Source organism: Scyliorhinus canicula, chromosome 23 (assembly GCF_902713615.1).
Source record: "Scyliorhinus canicula chromosome 23, sScyCan1.1, whole genome shotgun sequence".
Classification (NCBI taxonomy): Eukaryota; Metazoa; Chordata; class Chondrichthyes; order Carcharhiniformes; family Scyliorhinidae; genus Scyliorhinus; species Scyliorhinus canicula.
The window spans coordinates 17444228-17464114 of NC_052168.1; the positions used below are offsets into that span (position 1 = coordinate 17444228).

General features: G+C 44.0%; 1 protein-coding gene across 2 annotated transcripts in view; it reads right to left on the reverse strand.

Annotated features, from left to right (window-relative positions):
* Positions 1 to 19887, reverse strand: part of LOC119956333 (probable ATP-dependent RNA helicase DDX17) — a 47997-nt gene that overhangs the window by 11638 nt on the left and 16472 nt on the right. The window contains exons 6-12 of one of the 2 annotated variants that reach the window (XM_038783477.1): positions 19722 to 19863; positions 18632 to 18792; positions 18243 to 18415; positions 11681 to 11791; positions 11254 to 11315; positions 5735 to 5794; positions 1735 to 5555 (exon numbers count right to left, since the gene is read on the reverse strand). In XM_038783477.1, the coding sequence (XP_038639405.1) occupies positions 5473 to 5555; positions 5735 to 5794; positions 11254 to 11315; positions 11681 to 11791; positions 18243 to 18415; positions 18632 to 18792; positions 19722 to 19863 (792 nt within the window). In that variant the 3' untranslated portion in view covers positions 1735 to 5472. Of the gene's footprint in view, positions 1 to 1734; positions 5556 to 5734; positions 5795 to 11253; positions 11316 to 11680; positions 11792 to 18242; positions 18416 to 18631; positions 18793 to 19721; positions 19864 to 19887 lie in introns of those variants that run through there. The other variant, XM_038783475.1, reaches the window with a different exon arrangement.

Genomic DNA, 19887 nt, shown 5'->3' on the forward strand with positions numbered 1-19887 from the left:
AGTAAAATTCTAACCTGCCATTAACAACCAACACCATCAATCAAAACCACCTCAATTTCAAACACTGACTGACAATAACCCAACACCTTTAAAGCAAGTACATGGATAGTGTAGGGTTTCTTCACTCTGAGTAGGCCAAACATGCTCAGACTTTTACTGTGGGAGAAAAAATAAATACTAGGCAGAAAATCAATCAGACAAACTTATGTTAACCGCATTACTCCACACCAGAAAACTGTCTATGAAGTGGTTATCTTTTAAAGATTACAGGAGCACTACTTCAGATGAAGTCTCCCTCTCAAATTTAGCAACAAAGTGAGAACAGCTCTTGGTACCAAATGACACACCATGTACAGCACACATGGACCCCCGACCCCATCCCAACACAAAGTAATAGCTTACGGTGCTACCATAGACACAATTAACAGGAAGGTTTCAATCAATGGAGCTACCTTGACTCTCAAACAATAAGACCACAAACACAAATCTTCCCCAAGAGCAGGTAGAGCCTAATTGGCAGAAAATAATAGGCATTATTTAGCTCTGGTCTAATTGTAGTGGATCTGAGAAGGAATGCACCCTTATGTCCCACTTAAGTTCACAGTGCTCGGGGCTAGAAATTATCATAGAATTACTGGTCTATGATCATAGAATCCATTCTGGTACACCAAAATGCTGGCACAATATCAATGAGCTGACCACTGACTGGAACTTTTGAACGTGGACATTCTACTGTAACATTCTGAATACAGTAACTACGTATTAAAAATCCCTTATCCAATCTTCTCATAATTGTCACTCCAGGCCAGGTTAGAAAATTTATGATAAACACCAGCAATGATCATCATGCTTCTAAAGTACTGCAGGTGGCAAGGTTGTCAATATCTCAAACCATGACATTTGGGCCAAGTGAACGTCTAATTAACGTCAACCGTGGAAACTCAAAGTTGGAAGGTACTAGGAAAACTGGCTTTGTGCAACTGCTATTCTCTAAAGACTATGATAGATGCGTGACATTTTTTTTGCAGCCTCCCTCGCATCCATTCTGCTACTGTGAATGTGAGCACATGGCTGAGCAACTGACCACATCTTGAACTTGGCCTAGGAAATAGCAAGCACTTTTCCGCCCGCACTGTTTCTGAATTGACAAGGAGGTCCTCTGAAGGGAATCAATCCTAGGATTTAAGGGTGCACTTAATATTTTCACTGCACCCACAGGGCTTCAATGGTTAGAAAAGTAACAAGAACACCAAATTATAAGCTCTTATTGTACCAGTAACTGCATGATAACTTTTAACCCTACTGATAATTTCAGATTTAAGACATCATTTAAGCTTTATTTAAAATCTGCATTTTAAAAGATGATACCTAGAAAATACAGATTTCCTCCCTCCTGTATTGCGTGGTATTTACCAGTCCGATGCACACTCCCTCCATCGTACTGCCGCAGCCAATCCCGTTTCTTTGGTTCTGGCGGTCTCCTTTCGACCTCCGCCCTACGACACGGGACCAGTGGAGCTGGGAGAGCATGCATCGAGCATTTCCCTTGTGGCGAGAAGTCCCACACGCTGGGATGGATAGCTGAACACTTTTCTGTAGCCCGACTTTCAGGTAGCACCAGAGGGCCGCAGTTTGTCATTAGACAAGGTCCTCCAGCGCACTCTCCAGAAACAAAACAACTCCTAGCCTATGCTGCATCTAATGCCCAGACACTCTTTTAAACATTTCAAATTATTTTTCTTTGGAATTTACTGAAACTCTTTTTGAAGTCTGTTTCTCATTACAAGAATGGGCTCAAGTTTCACTGTGCTCTCTCTCTTCCTATCTTAAATAAGAAAGGCGAACATTACTGCACTGAACTACTCACCCCGATAGACAGTCAGAAGTAAAGAGATAAACAGATATGGAAAATGTACATGAAAAATGAAAAACAAATTATTATAGCACATATTGATATTAAATAGACGGACACAGACAAACAGCTAATATACACCAGAGATATAGATCTTAAGTAGCTAGGTTTGACCCGTACCCCATCCTCAAGGACAAATTATTTATTACTGTGGTGAGGCTTAAAGCTTACACCATCGTCTGTGTCCTAATACACATGGTTGTTGCTGACAAACTACAGGCATCCGTTTCAAAATTTACAACATCACAAGTTGAAGTGCAAATGCCTGTGTCTCAAAGATGCACGATGGAGGTTGCATTACATCACTTGCTTCTTAGCTTCAGGTGACAAGCAAGTGCTTTACAATGTTTAAATTTATTCCCAAAGGATTGGAGAGCCGTATTCACCAAAAACGGGCAACGTGAAGCAACTCCCACAGAAATCTCGCAGGTATGTTTACTGGCAGCTCTTCAATGACCGCACACTTGTCAGTAAGCTGCCTGGACTATATGCTTGCTACACTGAAAATTGAACAGAAGAGAAGCCGTGCGGCCCTGCACATTAGTGTAGCTGCATTACTGGTGCAGTGGCTGGGTCTGGGTTGTGATTCAGCTCATCCTAGAACACGATCAGCTCCAATGTAATAAAGGGTTGATCTGCTGTATTTTTCCAGATTACTTACATGCAATAATCTAACAAGGGCAAGTCTGTTTCCAGCAGCTAATTTTCTTGGGAAACAAAAAGCTGCTAGATCGACAAATCTAAACCATGACTGCAAGTTGTTATAGGTTTATGATGCAGTGCAAGAGGCGTGTGCGCTGTATCTTACTGTCAGGTGGCACACTTCCTATTGACAGATCTAAGAGACGCCTCTGGTATTGGAGCTGTGGAGAATGTCCTGCAATTCTTTCCCAGCTGGTGACAAAGGACAGGAGAAGTTGCGTTAAGGAATAGGGACAGAAAAACAAAGCGTGGAGCATAAAAACCCGTTTCCTCGAATTCCATGAAATATTATTTTGAATGCATTTGTATTTGACTCTACAATGACCTCAGTGTACAGCACAGATCGCAGATTTTAAAACTCAAGAGCCCATTATCAACAGCAGACTGGGAAAAATATCAAGAAATGTAGCTATTATTTCTGGGGGTTTGATTAGAACACACGGTTGCTATTCTGGTTCTTGTTGAATAAAGAGCTTTCCTAGAGGACGTGTGCTTCAAACCTCAAAAGGGCAGGCCCTCAACATGTACTCGCAAGGTTGCACTATTGTCTACTGGCCCCCCACAGTACTCCCATCTTTCAGAACTAATTTTTCCCAGCCTGGTAGAATCAGTAGGTAACAAGAAACAGACTGTGACCTACATGAAATAGTTCTCAGTTTTGTATCAAATTCAGACAACGTCTAGGCAAGATGCAGAAAGCAGCGATCTACTCGTTCCTACCTTAAAACCTTTTTGCAACCCGCTTTTCGGGCAGCGAAACCTCTGACAGGCCCAAGATGTTACCGGACAAGCCCCGACATGACGTCCTGTGAAGGTGAGGGAGATACTTGGCATGCTTGGCAGTAGGGGTTTCACAATAGTTGAGAGTAAACTGTTTGCACCACGTTACTCCAGTTCTCATCAGAAACCATTCCCCGGGGATTGCAATAGAGCCACAAATCCACCACAGTATTCCAGATGGATCAGTCGGCTATACTTGTTGCTAACCAGCGGGGATCAAGTAGTTTCTTTTGCAGTCTGTACTAAGAATGAGCAAACTGTTCCATCTGGTGTTTCCCCATTAAGGGGCATTTGTTTTGTAACAGTGACACTTGACTGTACTTCTAACCCTTCATGTAAAAAGACCAAGAACATTGACACCATTAATTCCTAGTTTCCTGCCCGTGCCCGTTAAAGGGGAAGTTACTTCGGAACAGTCTGTCCATCTCAGATTGAAACAGCGGGCCAGTAACTGTCAGTCCGTGCATAGTCTTCCCATCTACATCAGTGGCTAGAAAAGTTTGTTTCTAGCTCCGAAAAGCACTTAACAGTTTGATTGCAGAACTGGTCGGCCATGTAAATGCAGTGCTTGGTGTGAAACCCCTAATCAGCAGACAATTCCACACGCCCCTTAGTTTCAGCAGTAAACCAATTCAAATTTGGATAATACAAGGGAAATGTCAGATTGCATCAGGGAATTTTGGTTCTGCTTTCAATTTTCTGATCTTGGAATTGGCTTTTGTGCTGGTTTTCAATGAACAGGGTTTCAGATAAAGCCACTTTTGTCAGTAAAGTACTGAAATTGTACTGAATTCCAGCTGTTAGAAATCTGAAGAGATAAGATTGCTAAACAGGCTCTTTCAGAGCAGGTTGGGGGGATACATGGGGTTAAGTTGTATCCGTCCCATAGAAAACAAAACTATTTCTAACCGCTTTCAAAGCCCATCAACATTAGGATGCCACAAACCAAAGGTGAGCAGCCTGCCTCACTGCTACATTCAATACCAGTTTACATTAACCTTGTTCAAATGTGAGCTCTTTAAGCAGAAGTACGTCTGTGGAAAATATGGGGTACTTCTATATGTGCACAATTATGTAGCACAGAGGTAGTTTCTTTTGCCCCTTGCTAATCTAACACCAAGTATCAGATATACGTGGAAATCAAGTGTACAAACTTGTACAATACAACTACATTGTCACTGGTGTAAATAAATTTCCTCAAAAAGGCATGGCTTCCCTGCATCTGTATCATGCAACTGCAGGGCCTGAACTTCTAACAGGTACCCCATGCAATCTTTCACATACATCACACAGGACCACTGCCGCTCTGTGCATCACAATGATCAAAAACTTGAGGGCGGCAGTTGATGTTATGCAAGTGGATTCCAGGAAGTGACATTAATTGGATGTTTCTGTCATTGAAGCCCAGATTTCAAGAATGAATACTGGCGAATAAAGTATCCAAAAGACCAAGTGCTCCATTTCCAGAAGGATTCCAGCTATTAAACAGTCTCATGGTTAAGTGTATTAAATCTACTGACCTCTCCGAAGTACTCTTCAATACATATTCCCATTATTTGAGGGGAATATCGCTCATCAAGCAAGGGGCAACATTAAACATTTATCCAAAAATCTCAACTAAATGTGTCCATTCTGTGCAAAGTGCCATAAATTCAGTTGGACCCCACTGTACACCATCTGATTAAGATGGGTAAATTTACCTGGAACCTGAACAGTATCCTGGTTGATAGGTGAACTCAGGCAGTACAGTTTTATTGCCTCATTCCTAGGCTATGCTGGTTTGATGGGCAAGTCAACTTCTATGAAGGCCCCTAAGTATTCTCTCCATTAAGATGGCTTGGAGCAGGGCTTGAACCCCACAAGGCCAGGACAAGCTGGATATTCAGTCAGTTGGAAAAAACATTATCTGAAGACCCTATTTATTTAACGAACCAGTCCGCTGCAGAGGTTGAACCAGACAGTGCCAGGGCGAGCTGGATAACGGCAGACAGGGTAAACATTATCCGAAGACCCCAAATTTTGGACAGCCAGCCCAGTGCATAGGGGCTAAGACCCCACGCGGTAAGGCTAAGCTTGGTTTATGTAGGTGGCGGTAGATGGATATCTCCTCTCCCTCTTGGTGCTCGTTTTGTCATGCCTAGGCCTTGCCGCAGGCCTGTACCTTAATACAAAAAACAAAGAGACATTTTAAAAAACAAAAATAAGTCACTTATTTAAAAAGCTCAAGATGGTGGGGAAATCACACCACGTCACTTTAACTATAGCTCTCCTTTTTTCAATTTAGGAAATTTCACAGCTTGCTCTGCAATATATTTTCCTGCAAACAAGTGGGGTACAAACCTAGACCGCGAGATGCAACATCGGTTGCAATAAGGATAGGCGCCTTTCCCGATCGGAATTCTGAAAAAGAGGAGAGAAGCACTTCAATCAAAAAACACGCGTAGACCCACTTTCTCTTCGTATCGACTCACTATACAGGGAGCTCAACTCAATTAATTTCACGCACAAGTGATTTGGAAGCAATTGAAAGAAAAGCTAAATATGCTACTAAACAGGCTTCAAAACCGTAACTCAAAAATTATATAATTCAACCATATTCTGTAGGGAATAGAAAAATCAGGAAACTACAAGCCAGTCATTGGTGATGGGAAGTTATTGGGAACCATTATCATTGACAAAATTAAACTCAATTGGAAAGGCAGGGGTTAATTAAGGGAAGCCAGCATAGATTTGTTAATGTCAAACTCAATGGAATTCTTTGATGAAGAAAGAGAGATGGTTGAGCAATGTAGCGTAATAGGTGCATGTATAGACTTTTGGGAGACATTTGTCAAAATGTCACACATAGTATTAAGGGGAGAGTGGAATGGATTCAGTGAAAAGCAGCAAAGTGTGGTGGCGAATGGCTATTTTTCTAGATAGTTTGTTGTGGTGCCAGGGTCAGTTTTGGGGCAGCACGGTTGCTGCCTCACGGCGCCGAGATCCCAGGTTCGATCACGGCTCTGGGTCAGTGTGGCATTTGCACAATCTCCCCGTGTTTGCGTGGGTTTGGCCCACAACACAAAGATGTGCAGGATAGATGGATTGATCAGGCCAAACTGCCTCTTAATTGGAAAAAATAACTGGGTACTTAAAATAGGGTCAGTTTTGGTTCCATTATTATCTTCAGTTTTTATAAACTTAAAAAAATAAATTTTTATTAAATATGTTTGAGTTATAACAAATATATAACAAACTAACACAAAAGACAGATGTTACACAATACAATATAGCCAAAACCCAACCAACCATATGAATAAATAATTAAATAATCTTTATTAGTGTCACAAGTATGCTTACATTAATACTGCAACGAAGTTACTGTGAAAATCCCCTAGTTGCCACACTCCGGCGCTTGTTTGGGTACACAGAGATTTCAGAATGTCCAATTTACCCAACAAGCACGGCTTTCGGGACTTGTGGGAGGAAACCGGAGCATCCGGAGGAAACCCACATCGACACGGGGAGAACGTGCAGACAGTGACCCAAGGCGGGAATCAAACCCGGGTCCTTGCCGCTGTCAAGCAAGTGCTAACCACTGGGCTACCGTGCCACCCATGCAAAATTAATTTTAAAAAAATCTCTCCCCACTAACAAACTAAACCGCCACCCCCCAAAGAACTGATGGGTGATTAACTCTTTAAAGGAGGAAATAAATGGCTGCCATCTCAGGTAGAACCCCCTCAATGACACCCCCGACTCCAGATGTAGAAATTCCATAAGGTCACCCAACCACACCGAGGTACTGGGGGAACAGAGGCCAACCCAAGCAGAACTTGCTTCAAGGCTATTAATGAGGTAAAGGCAGGGACACCCGCCTTCACACCTGTCTGCAGCCCCATCAAGTCCGACACCCCAAAAATGGCCAAAGGACATGGCTCCAGATTTACGTTAAGAATTGTTGACATGGTGTTAAAGAAGGAGACCCAAAAGTTTACCAGCTTGGAACGCAAGCAGAACTGAAGCTGGATCACGTTGAGCCATGCATAGGAGGACGTGAGGTTTACCATGTGAAGGGCTTCACTCCACACTTCCTCTCCCTCCCCCATTCCTCCCCCCAATCCACCGGGGTTGACTCCGCTGCCAGGATCTGCCCATAGATACCCGAAATACTCCCCCACCAGCTTTTGCTAAAGATAGAATCTTCCTCAGCAGGGATGACAGCGGTGCCAAAGGAAATGAAGGCCTTTTGCACAAAATTACAAATTTGGAGGTATCTGAACAAATCCGTTCCAGAGTCAAACCTTTGTCAACAGCTCCTCCAGACTGCAAACCACCCCCACGAGTAAATCCCCAAATCATTGCCTTGCTGAAGCCCACCCACTTCCTCGCCAGCTCAGCTCCCACGTATTGGTAGATCGTGAGGCGGTTATCTTCCCCATTCCAGTCCCGGTTGTTCCTTGGCCCACGTCAGGACCTATTTATTCTCCTGAAAACAGTGAAATAGAATGACGACGGCCCGTGGTTGTTCATTCAGCTGGAGTGTCCTATGAGTCTTGTCCAACTCTGGAGGGAACTTGAGTCCAACCTCCCCCATTATCTTCCCAAACATCTGCGATATAAATACGCAGTGCGTGTTGAGCCTTCCATAGCCTCCGGCAACCCCATGACTTGGAGGTTCTGCCTCCTTGAGGCATTGGTTTTAGCCGTCAGCAACTTAATTCTCGCCAGCTACAATGGCGATCAGCCTCCAATGAGACAATCTGCTCACTGTGCCTCATCAAGTCTTCTCCACTCCCTCCAACACCTCGCCATACTCCTTCATCGTCCCGGAGGTCTTCTCCAATTTCCATCTGGTAGACCCAGGGCCTTCTTAATTGACTTTTGGGGGCCCTCAAGACATCACTCTCCACGGCTTATCGAACTCCGCCATTATTGGAACAGCCACAGTCACCGGAGCAGCTTCCGCCATTTTTCTCCACAGAGGAGCCACGCAAAGTCTCAGAGTTCGTTGACGAACTTCCATCCGCCTTCGTACCCACAGCTTTTCTTGGTATTCTGATGCAGACACCTTGCGCCTTCAAGTGTAAGCTTTTCCCCACCGAAATTAGCCCCGAAACAGGGCAAAAAGGGCTGAAAAACAAGTGCCCTGGCAGGATCTACTTTGTGCGTGACTTCTCCTTACATGCTGCCACTGGAAGTCTTCAATTTTTATAAACGACCTAGGCTATAAGTTAGGCCTCAATATCGAGAAGAACACTGAACAGACTTCGGGAAAGATGTAAAGGCACAGAGCAGGTTTACCAGGGTGTTACCAGGAAGAAGGACTTCACAGAGAAAGAGATGACCTAATAAAATGTTATCATGGTGAGATGCTTTGAATAAAAAAAAACAGATAAAGACTTCCTTCGGGCAGGCAGGTCAATAATCCGAGGTCATGGATTCAAAATCCTTGGTAAAAGGATGGGAAATGCGGAGAAAGCAAATCCCAGAGTTGTCTGGATCTAGACTGAAAAAGGTAGTGGAAGTTGATACCCTGAAAATATTTTTCAAAAGGTAGATAAGGAATTTAGGAGCAAAAAGCAGGGCTGCGGATCAAATATGCCTACTCTTACAAGGAGCCAGCATAGATTCTTTTGGCTTGTCCTGACTAAGATTCAATGATAAAGTGACATAATAGTGTGACCAACATCAGAAGTTAGTCAAGCACAACTGAAGAAGTGTAAAAGGTAAAAGCACGACAGAAAGAGCCAACTATTTTTAGATAGTTCTATAAAGGGGTAAGTTAGAGGGGAAAAGGAAATATTATTGTGGCAAAGACTCTTCAAATCAATTTTCACAAGTGAGCACTGGCACATTTCAACGAGTTGCTCAACGCGCATTCTGGCTCAACACAAGGAGATGTTAAAAGTGGGGTTATTATGGGTCACTGTCCGTGTGGAGTTTGCAAATTCTCCTCGTGTTTGCATGGGTTTCGCCCCCACAAACCAAAAGATGTGCAGGGTAGGTGGATTGGCCACAGTAAATTACCGTATAATTGGAAAAATTGGGTTAATTAATTAAAAATGAATTAATAAACTCTAAATTTAGATTTTTTAAAAAGCGGGGTTATGAAGAAAATGTGTTCATCGCGCACACAATGCCAGGTCCAGATTGGATCCTATAACACAAAATACAGGAGGAATAAAGGTGAGGTTTGAGTAAAATACAGGACGATTGGAAAATATCCTGTTCAAGTATAATTACATGAGTGAGAAAGTCTGAAAATGGAAACCAGTTAGCCAATGGTGAGGAAAAGGCTCAGAGCATTGAACAGGACACATCAGCAACACTCATCTAAAGATCAGAGACCATTAGGTGGAGACAGTTTACATTTAGAAACAGTAAGCCGTGCTGCTTCATTAATTAGCCTTGCAGAATCTCAACTAGTAATAGAGTTTAATCAGCAAATACAAACAGGACTGGAAACCATTTGCACCAAGAAGCAGGTAGATATAAAGAACAACATGTAGACTGGGGCAATATTAAAGGTATACAATAAAAGGGCGATCCTTAGCAAAGATGGAATGAAATGAAAATTGCTTATTGTCACAAGTAGGCTTCAATGAAGTTACTGTAAAAGCCCCTAGTCGCCATATCCCGGCGCCTGTTCGGGACGCTGGTACAGGAATTGAACCCGCGCTGCTGGCCCTGGTCTGCTTTACAAGCCAGGTATTTAGCCCACTGTGCTAAACCAGCTCTATAGAAGGATCCAGAGATGATTCATTATTTTTAGATAGCATCGGTTCTTGTGAAGCTGCCACCTAACTAATTCAATACTAGGATCCATCTCATGGACACTCATGTGCAGGAAGGACTTTTTAAACTTTGCATGAGTTACTAGTGAGGAGACTTGGAATATTGCATATAGGTGTAGTCCTCCCATTTTTAGGGGGGAAACAAAAAACACAATGTATTGGAGAGGGTCCAGACGATGAGGGCATTTCCAACACGAGAAGCCAAATTTTTAGGGGCTGGTTTAGCTCACTGGGCTAAATCACTGGCTTTTAAAGCAGACCAAGGCCAGCAGCACGGTTCGATTCCCGTACCAGCCTCCCCGGACAGGCGCCGGAATGTGGCGACTAGGGGCTTTTCACAGTAACTTCATTGAAGCCTACTCGTGACAATAAGCGATTTTCATTTCATTTCATACTTGTGACAATAAGCGATTTTCATCTTTCAAATTAAAAGAGAATTTCTTTTAGTTGGAGGAAGCATTAAAAGGAAAGCGAGTTAGGTCTTGCAGCAAGGGAGATGATGTACATGTAAGCAGGTGATCCCAACTAGAACCAGAATTAAAGTGAAACTCTCGAGTGAATCTAACAGTGTGACAAAGCAGACGGAATCACAAGCACAGCCAGGCTGTTAATTATCTTCTTCAAAAAGGCACGTGGGAACTAGATCAGATTGCAATAGCCAAATAGTTCTTGAAACACAGCAGTTCCTGTGCTACTGAGATTGGGGGTGGGGGAGGAATCTTGCCATTGACCGGCAGCAAATCATGATTTAATTCAGCAGATCTGGAGGTTGCTGAATGCATTTTCAAAGCACTGCTTGGCATAAGAATCAGGGAGTGTTTACACACGGTTTTGGACCAATGGCCCTTTCATGCTGCACGTTCTTACAATAGTCATTATGAAGCCCTCAAATTCTACCCAGTGGGTTTAGGTGGGTGGGATGAACTTATAACATTTGAAAGCAGCAGTAAGTTCACGGAGGCTCATTTAATGATTAATTGTAATTCATAATATCATTAAAATGAACATTTAAACTGCGTTGTTAACTATATATAAACAGCTGCTCAAAATATGCAGCAACATGGGAAAAGCACCTATTCTCACCATTTAAGACCCAGTCTCTCTCCGGCTGACTTTTATCTCCATGAATGCACATTGCCGGCCAGCTGCAGAAATGAAGAAAAGGGGATTGCTTGAAAATGTAGAAAACAAGATTTCCACCGCCCCAGCCCAAGACTCCTTCTGAAAACAGGCCCACACTTGTCCTTATGATTTCCCTGGTATAAATGCTACTCGTCTGGAAAGCATGAGGGTGGGCTGCTCTTGGGCCTCTAACCTGCCATGACCATGGCCCTCTCTACCCATCCTCCTGCATTATGATGCTGCGTCAAGGTCAGTAACTAAGACTACCCGAATTAAAGAACTCGTACTCTGGGAATCAAAGTGCTAGAAATCGTATGTCGATTTGACATATATAGAAACAAAGAGTGCTTGTTCAGGACTGTCTGGGGTGGACTGTAATAACGCCTACCCATCTCTCCTCATCCTGCGGGTCAGATCGTCACAGCGGCGTTTGGTCTCGACAAAGATGATAGTCTTATTTTCTTTCTCTGCCATGATTTCTTCCATCAGGTGGAGCAATCTGCAATTAAACACATACATTCAGGAGGGCTGGTGCTTTTCAGGGGTCAGTTTTAGAACATAGAACAGTACAGCACAGTATACGCCCTTCGGCCCACGATGTTGTGCCGACCATTTATCCTAATCAAAGATCAACCTAACCTACACCCTTTCAATTTACTGTTCTCCATGTGCCTGACCAAGAGTCGATTAAATGCCCCTAACTCTGACTCCACCACCTCGGCTGGCAGTGCATTCCACTCTGTGTAAAGAACCTACCTCTGACATCTCCCCTATACCTTCCTCCAATCACCTTAAAAGTATGTCCCCTCGTGACAGCCATTTCCGCCCTGGGGAAAAGTCTCCGGCTATCCACGCCTCTCATCACCTTGTACACCTCTATCAAGTCACCTCTCTCCCTACTTCGCTCCAGTGAGAAAAGCCCTAGCTCCCTCAACCTTTCTTCATAAGACATGCCCTCGGCAGCACAGTGATTAGCATTGCTGCCTCACGGCGCCGAGGTCCCAGGTTCGATCCCGGCTCTGGGTCACTATCCCTGTGGAGTTTGCATATTCTCCCCGTGTTTGCGTGGGTTTTGCCCCCACAACCCAAAGATGTGCAGGGTAGGTGGATTGGCCATGCTAAATTTCCCCTTAATTGGAAAAAATGAATTGGGTCCTCTAAATTTATTTAAAAAAAGACATGCCCTCCAGCCCAGACAGCATCCTGGTAAATCTCCTCTGCACCCTCTCCAAAGCATCCACGTCCTTCCTATGAGGCGACCAGAACTGGACACAATATTCCAAGTGTGGTCTAACCAGTGTTTATAAAGCTGCAGCAAAACCTTGCGGCTCTCAAACTCTATCCCCTTGTTAATGAAAGCCAACACACCATAGGCTTTCTTAACAACCCTATCAACCTGGGTGGCAACTTTGAGGGATCTATGTACGTGGACCCCAAGATCCCTCTGTTCCTCCACACTTCCAACAATCCTGCCTTTAACCCTGTATTCAGCATTCAAACTCGACCTTCCAAAATGAATCACTTCACATTTATCAAGGTTGAATTCCATCTGCCACTTCTCAGCCCAGCTCTGCATCCTGTCAATGTCCTGCTGTAACCTGCAACAACCCTCAACACTATCTACAACTCCACCAGCCTTCATGTCATCGGCAAACTTACTAACCCACCCTTCCACTTCCTCATCCAGTCATTTATAAAAAACACAAAGAACAGAGGTCCCAGAACAGATCCCTGCGGGACACCACTGGTCACCGACCTTCAGGCAGAATACTTTCCATTCACTACCACTCGCTGTCTTCGTTCGGCCAGCCAATTCTGTATTCAGACAGCCAAATTTCCCTAAATCCCATGCCCCCTAACTTACTGAATAAGCCTACCATGGGGAATCTTATCAAATGCCTTACTGAAAGCCATATACACCACATCCACTGCTCGACCTTCATCAATGTGTCTCGCCACATCCTCAAAGAATTCAATGAGGCTTGTGAGGCATGACCTGCCCTTCACAAATCCATGATGACTATCTTTAATCAAACTATGTTTTTCTAAATAATCATAAATCCTATCTCTCAGAATCCTTTCCAATATTTTGCTGAGACTGACTGGTCGTAATTCTCAAGGATTTCCCTATTTCCGTTCTTGAACAGGGGAACAACATTTGTCTATCTCCAATCATCCAATACTACTCCAGTGGGGATGAAAAGATCATCGCCAACGGCGCAGCAATCTCCTCCCTCGCTTCCCGTAGTAACCTTGGGTATATCCCGTCAGGCCCAGGGGACTTATCTATCCTGATGCTTTTCAAAATTTCCAGCACATCCTCCTTCTTAATATCAACCTGTTCGAGTCTATCCACCTGGTTCACACTGTTCTCATGAGCAACAAGGTCCCTTTCTTAGTGAATACTGAAGCAAAATATTTATTTAGGGCCTCCCCCATCTCCTCAGACTCTAGATACAAGTTCCCTCCACTATCCCTGATGGGCCCTACTCTCACTCTGATCATCCTCTTATTTCTCACATAAGTGTAGAACGCCTTGGGGTTTTCCCTAATCCTTCCCACCATGGTTTTTCATGCCCCCTTCTAGCTCTCTTCAGTCCATTTCTGAGTTCCTTCCTGGCTACCTTGTAACCCCCTAGAGCCGTGCCAGATCCTTGTTTTCTCAACATTACGTCAGCTTCCTTCTTCCTCTTGACTATAAGCTCCACTTCTATAGTATCCAAGGCTCCTTCAGCTTACCATTCCTTCCTCGTCTCAGTGGAACAAAACTATCCAGCACTCGCAGCAAATGCTCCTTAAACAAACCCCACATTACCATTGTGCAATTCCCCAAGAACAACTGTTCCCACTTTATGCTCCTCAGCTCCTGTCTAATAGCTGTATAATTTCCCCTCCCCCAATTAAATACCTTCCCATACTGTCTGTTCCTATCCCTCTCCATGACTATGGTAAAGGTCAAGGAGTTGTGATCACTATCACCGAAATGCTCTTCCACTGAGACATCCGACAACTTGTCTGGTTCGTTGCCAAGCACCAAGTCCAATATGGCCTCCCCCCTAGTTGGCCAGCTACATATTGAGTCAGGAATCCTTCCTGTACACACCTGACAAAATCTGCTCCACCCAAAACATTTGCAGTAAGGAGGTTCCAGTCAATATTACGGAAGTTGAAGTCGCCCATGACAACAATTCTGTTACTTCTGCACCGTCCCAAGATCCACCCAATCTGTTCCTCCATTTCTCTGCTGCTACTGGGGGGTCTATAGAAAACTCCCAATAAAGTGACTGCTCCTTTCTTGTTTTCGACTTCCACCCATACTGACTCAGTAGACAATCCCTCCTCGACTACCTCCTTATCTGTAGCTGTGACGCACTCCCTAATTAACAGCGCCACTCACCCTCCTCTTTTACCTCCCTCCCTATTCTTCTTAAAACATCTAAACTCTGGAGCATCTAACAACCATTCCTGCCCCTGTGAAATCCATGTTTCCATAATGGTCACGACATCGATGTTCCAAGTATTGATCCATGCTTTATAAGTTCATCTCCCTTATTCCTGACACTCCTTGCATTGAAACAGACACACTTTAACCCATTCAACCGAGTGCAACTTTGCCCTATCAACTGTCTATCCTTCCTCACAGATTTGCTGCATACTATTTCTGCCTGTTCAACAGCTACCCTATCCTCTGATCCATAGCTCTGGGGACCCCCCCCCGGCAAACTAGTTTAAACCCTCCCGAAGAGCTCTAGCAAACTCCCACCCAGGATATTGGTGCCCCTCCAGTTTAGGTGCAATCCGTCCTTCACGCACAGGTCCCACCTTCCCCAGAAGGTATCCCAATGAACCACATATCTGAAGCTTTCCCTCCTGCACCAGCCCTGTAGCCAGGTGTTCAGCTGCACTCGCTTGCTGTTCCTTGCTTCACTGGCACGTGGCACCGGTAGCAATCCTGAGATTACTACTCTGCTTGTCCTGCTCTTTAGCTTCCAACCTAACTCCCTAAAATCACTTTTTAGATCCTCATCCCTTTTCTTAGCTATGTCTTTGGTGCCTATTGGGCACCATGATTTCTGGTTGCTCCCCCTTAAGAATCCTCTAGACTCGATCGAGACATCCCTGACCTTGGCGGCAACATACCTTCCGGGAGTTTCGCTCGCGACCACAGAATCTCCTATCCGTTTCCCTAACCAAAACAAGGTAGCCTGCCTCAACGACTACCGACCGGTGGCCCTGGCATCTGTTATCATAAGAACATAAGAACTAGGAGCAGGAGTAGGCCATCTGGCCCCTCGAGCCTGCTCCGCCATTCAATTAGATCATGGCTGATCTTTTGTGGACTCAGCTCCACTTTCTGGCCCGAATACCATAACCCTTAATCCCTTTATTCTTCAAAAAACTATCTATCTTTAATCCTTTCTCAAGTAAGGAGACCAAAACTGAACACAATACTCCAGGTGTGGCCGCACTAACACCTTATACAATTGCAACATAACCTCCCTAGTCTTAAACTCCATCCCTCTAGCAATGAAGGACAAAATTCCATTTGCCTTCTTAATCACCTGTTGCACTTGTAAACCAACCTTCTGTGACTCATGCACTAGCACACCCAAGTCTCTCTGAACAGCGGCATGCTTTAATATATTATCGTTTAAATAATAATCCCGTTTGCTGTTATTCCTACCAAAATGGATAACCTCACATTTGTCAACATTGTATTCCATCTGCCAGACCCGAGCCCATTCACTTAACCTATCCAAATCCCTCTGCAGACTTCCAGTATCCTCTGCACTTTTCGCTTTACCACTCATTTTAGTGTCATCTGCAAACTTGGACACATTGCCCTTGGTCCCCAACTCCAAATCATCTATGTAAATTGTGAACAATTGTGGGCCCAACACGGATCCCTGAGGGACACCACTAGCTACTGATTGCCAACCAGAGAAACACCCATTTATCCCCACTCTTTGCTTTCTATTAATTAACCAATCCTCTATCCATGCTACTACTTTACCCTTAATGCCATGCATCTTTATCTTATGCAGCAACCTTTTGTGTGGCACCTTTCCAAAGGCTTTCTGGAAATCCAGATATACCACATCCATCGGCTCCCCGTTATCTACTGCACTGGTAATGTCCTCAAAAAATTCCACTAAATTAGTTAGGCATGACCTGCCTTTAACGAACCCATGCTGCGTCTGCCCAATGGGACAATTTCTATCCAGATGCCTCGCAATTTCTTCCTTGATGATAGATTCCAGCATCTTCCCTACTACCGAAGTTAAGCTCACTGGCCTATAATTTCCTGCTTTCTGCCTACCTCCTTTTTTAAACAGTGGCGTCACGTTTGCTAATTTCCAATCCACCGGGACCACCCCAGAGTCTAGTGAATTTCGGTAAATTATCACTAGTGCATCTGCAATTTCCCTAGCCATCTCTTTTAGCACTCTGGGATGCATTCCATCAGGGCCAGGAGACTTGTCTACCTTTAGCCCCATTAGCTTGCCCATCACTCCCTCCTTAGTGATAACAATCCTCTCAAGGTCCTCACCTGTCATAGCCTCATTTCTATCAGTCGCTGGCATGTTATTTGTGTCTTCCACTGTGAAGACCGACACAAAAAAACCTGTTCAGTTCCTCAGCCATTTCCTCATCTCCCATTATTAAAACTCCCTTCTCATCCTCTAAAGGACCAATATTTACCTTAGCCACTCTTTTTTGTCTTGTATATTTGTAAAAACTTTTAGAACATAGAACGATACAGCGCAGTACAGGCCCTTCGGCCCTCGATGTTGCACCGACATGGAAAAAATCTAAAGGCCATCTAACCTACACTATGCCCTTATCATCCATATGCTTTTACTGCCTTTTACTGTCTGTTTTTATATTCTGAGCAAGTTTACTCTCATACTCTATCTTACTCTTCTTTATAGCTTTTTTAGTAGTTTTCTGTTGCCCCCTAAAGATTTCCCAGTCCTCTAATCTCCCAGCAATCTTTGCCACTTTATATGCTTTTTCCTTCAATTTGATACTCTCCCTTATTTCCTTAGATATCCACGGTCGATTTTCCCTCTTTCTTCCGTCCTTCCTTTTTGTTGGTATAAGCCTTTGCTGAGCACTGTGAAAAATCGCTTGGAAGGTTCTCCACTGTTCCACCATAAAGTCTTAGCTCCCAGTCTACCTTAGCTAGTTCTTCTCTCATCCCCTTGTAATCTCCTTTGTTTAAACACAAAAAATGAAATGCTTTGAGCGGCTAGTCATGAGACGGATCAATGCCAGCCTCTCAGACGGTCTGGATCCACTGCAGTTTGCCTATCATCGCAACTGGTCCACAGCAGATGCTATCTCCCTGGCTCTACAATCAACACTCAAAACACCTCGACAACAAGGAAAATTATAGTTCGCAGATCCATTGTCTCTGCAGCTCTCTTTTAGAACGCTAGAGCGTAGGTGATCAGGTCCAAGTAATTTGTTGGATTTTAGTCCCTTAAGTTTCTCCAATAGGTCGATGCCTCGACCTTTCTTTGGACTTCTCATACTCACTTCACCCAAACTCCATCCCACCCCACTTTGTCCTTGTTTAAGAGAATCCCATCCCAAAAGAATTGCTCACTCTTCGCTGAGTACTGATGCCTTTGAGAACTCATCCACCTACTGAGTGGTCAGCACGTGGAATGCTCCAGCTGTAAAGGTGGTGGAAAACCGATTGCATAAACATTAAAACTGAGTTGCAGACACTGGAGGATGAGCAGCTTCTAGCGTTAAAGGCACAAAACAGGGAATGTGGGACTAGGGATGACTGCTCAGAGAGCAAGTAGACACAATGGGCTGAATGGCCTCCTTTTGGTCTGCACGTTTCTGTCATTTTTAAAATACAGACAACGGTATGAGAATTCCACCATCTCACAGTGAGCTTCCACCTGGCAGCCCAAGTAATGAGGGACACTCACTTCAAGTCTTTCTCAGTCTCCTGACACACATCAACAATTTGGAGGATATTGTGGTTGGCACTCAGCTCCAGGGCTCCAACATTGATCTGGATGTATTCCCGTAGGAAGTCCTCTGCTAGCTGCCGCACTTCTTTTGGCCAAGTAGCACTCCACATCAGAGTCTGTCTATCCGGCTGAATGAAAGAGGCAAATATTTAAGGTTTCTAACATGGATCCACTGTACAATGTGCCATTTCCAATTATCTTAATATCCCAATCCATGAACATACTGTTGACATTGCATTCCACTGTGCCAGAATTAGGCTCCTCAAGCGTGCGAAGGTATGCAATTTTAACTGCATTATAAACAGCATGATTTTAACGATGCATTCAATTTCCACTATTCTTACCCGGATCTGCTCCACTATTTTCCGGATCTGAGGCTCAAAGCCCATATCCAGCATACGGTCAGCCTCATCCAGCACCAGGTAAGTACAGCGACGGAGATTAGTCTTCCCAGCTTCTAGAAAGTCAATTAGTCGGCCCGGGGTTGCAATGCAGACTTCCACTCCTAAAACAGGGCTCAAAGTTACAGGAAGTAGAAAGTACCGTATCACAATAAATCACCGAGCTACTAAACAGTGGCCCAGTTTTTAAAAATAAACCAATTTCATTTTCTGTACTTGTTTGTTACTCTCCATTTGCCATTTTGTTTACCACTTTATAAAATCCTACACTAAATTACATACCCGTCTTTTAATTGGACAATGTGTGGTACAGTGTATAGTCTGCATGGTCTGGGGCCAGTGCAAATTGCTGGGGGTGGTGAGGTGGTTGGTGCGGACTGAGTGCGGCACCCAGGGGGTCACTGCCAGACTGGGATGACTCCTTACCTGCAACCAGAGTACAGAAACCAAGTTGACTAAATGGGTGTGCAAAGTTAAAATTGAGTGAACAACAAGGACAGGGGATGGAGTTAATAATTGGAGAAGAGGATCTAACAATCACATAACTGAATAAACAAAACGGCAAATAGAGTTTTATAAATGCAGACCCTTTTACTTTCATCAGTTGCAGGCTAGTGTATGGTGGTGTGCAGCCAACTCTGTCCTCATCTGACAGTTACACATGTTGAATCCTATCAGGGGTTAACAAATCAGGAATAGGCACCCTCTCCAATTGTTCCCCTCATTAACTCTGAGCCAAATGCACAAGTCCTACAACTACACTTGCTGAATTCAAACAGTGCTGATTAGGGATGGAACTTGGGATCTCCCTCATCTACATGGCCCGGCTACTCACTGTTTAAATCCACTGAGCAACATGAATCCAGGAAATGTTCTAGCCCCTTAAATATATATTTTGTGCAAATTAATTTTTATAAAATTTGAAAAAACATGAACAACTATTTAGTCATCTTTGCAACATCAACATATGTGGGAGGCTTCAGTATCTCCAGATAAGATTCTCTGTACATGTATCTGCCATCGTTCCACACACCTCGCTCCAGGTCCCGGATCTGAGGGCCTTTTGGTGCACCTCCATAAATACAGGTACTCTTTATCCGTGAAGATTTGCCATAGTCTTCTGCGACCAGCTGCACTTGTTGTGCCAGCTCCCGAGTTGGCGCCAATACCAAGCACTGTGGAAGGGGAAACTCATCAGT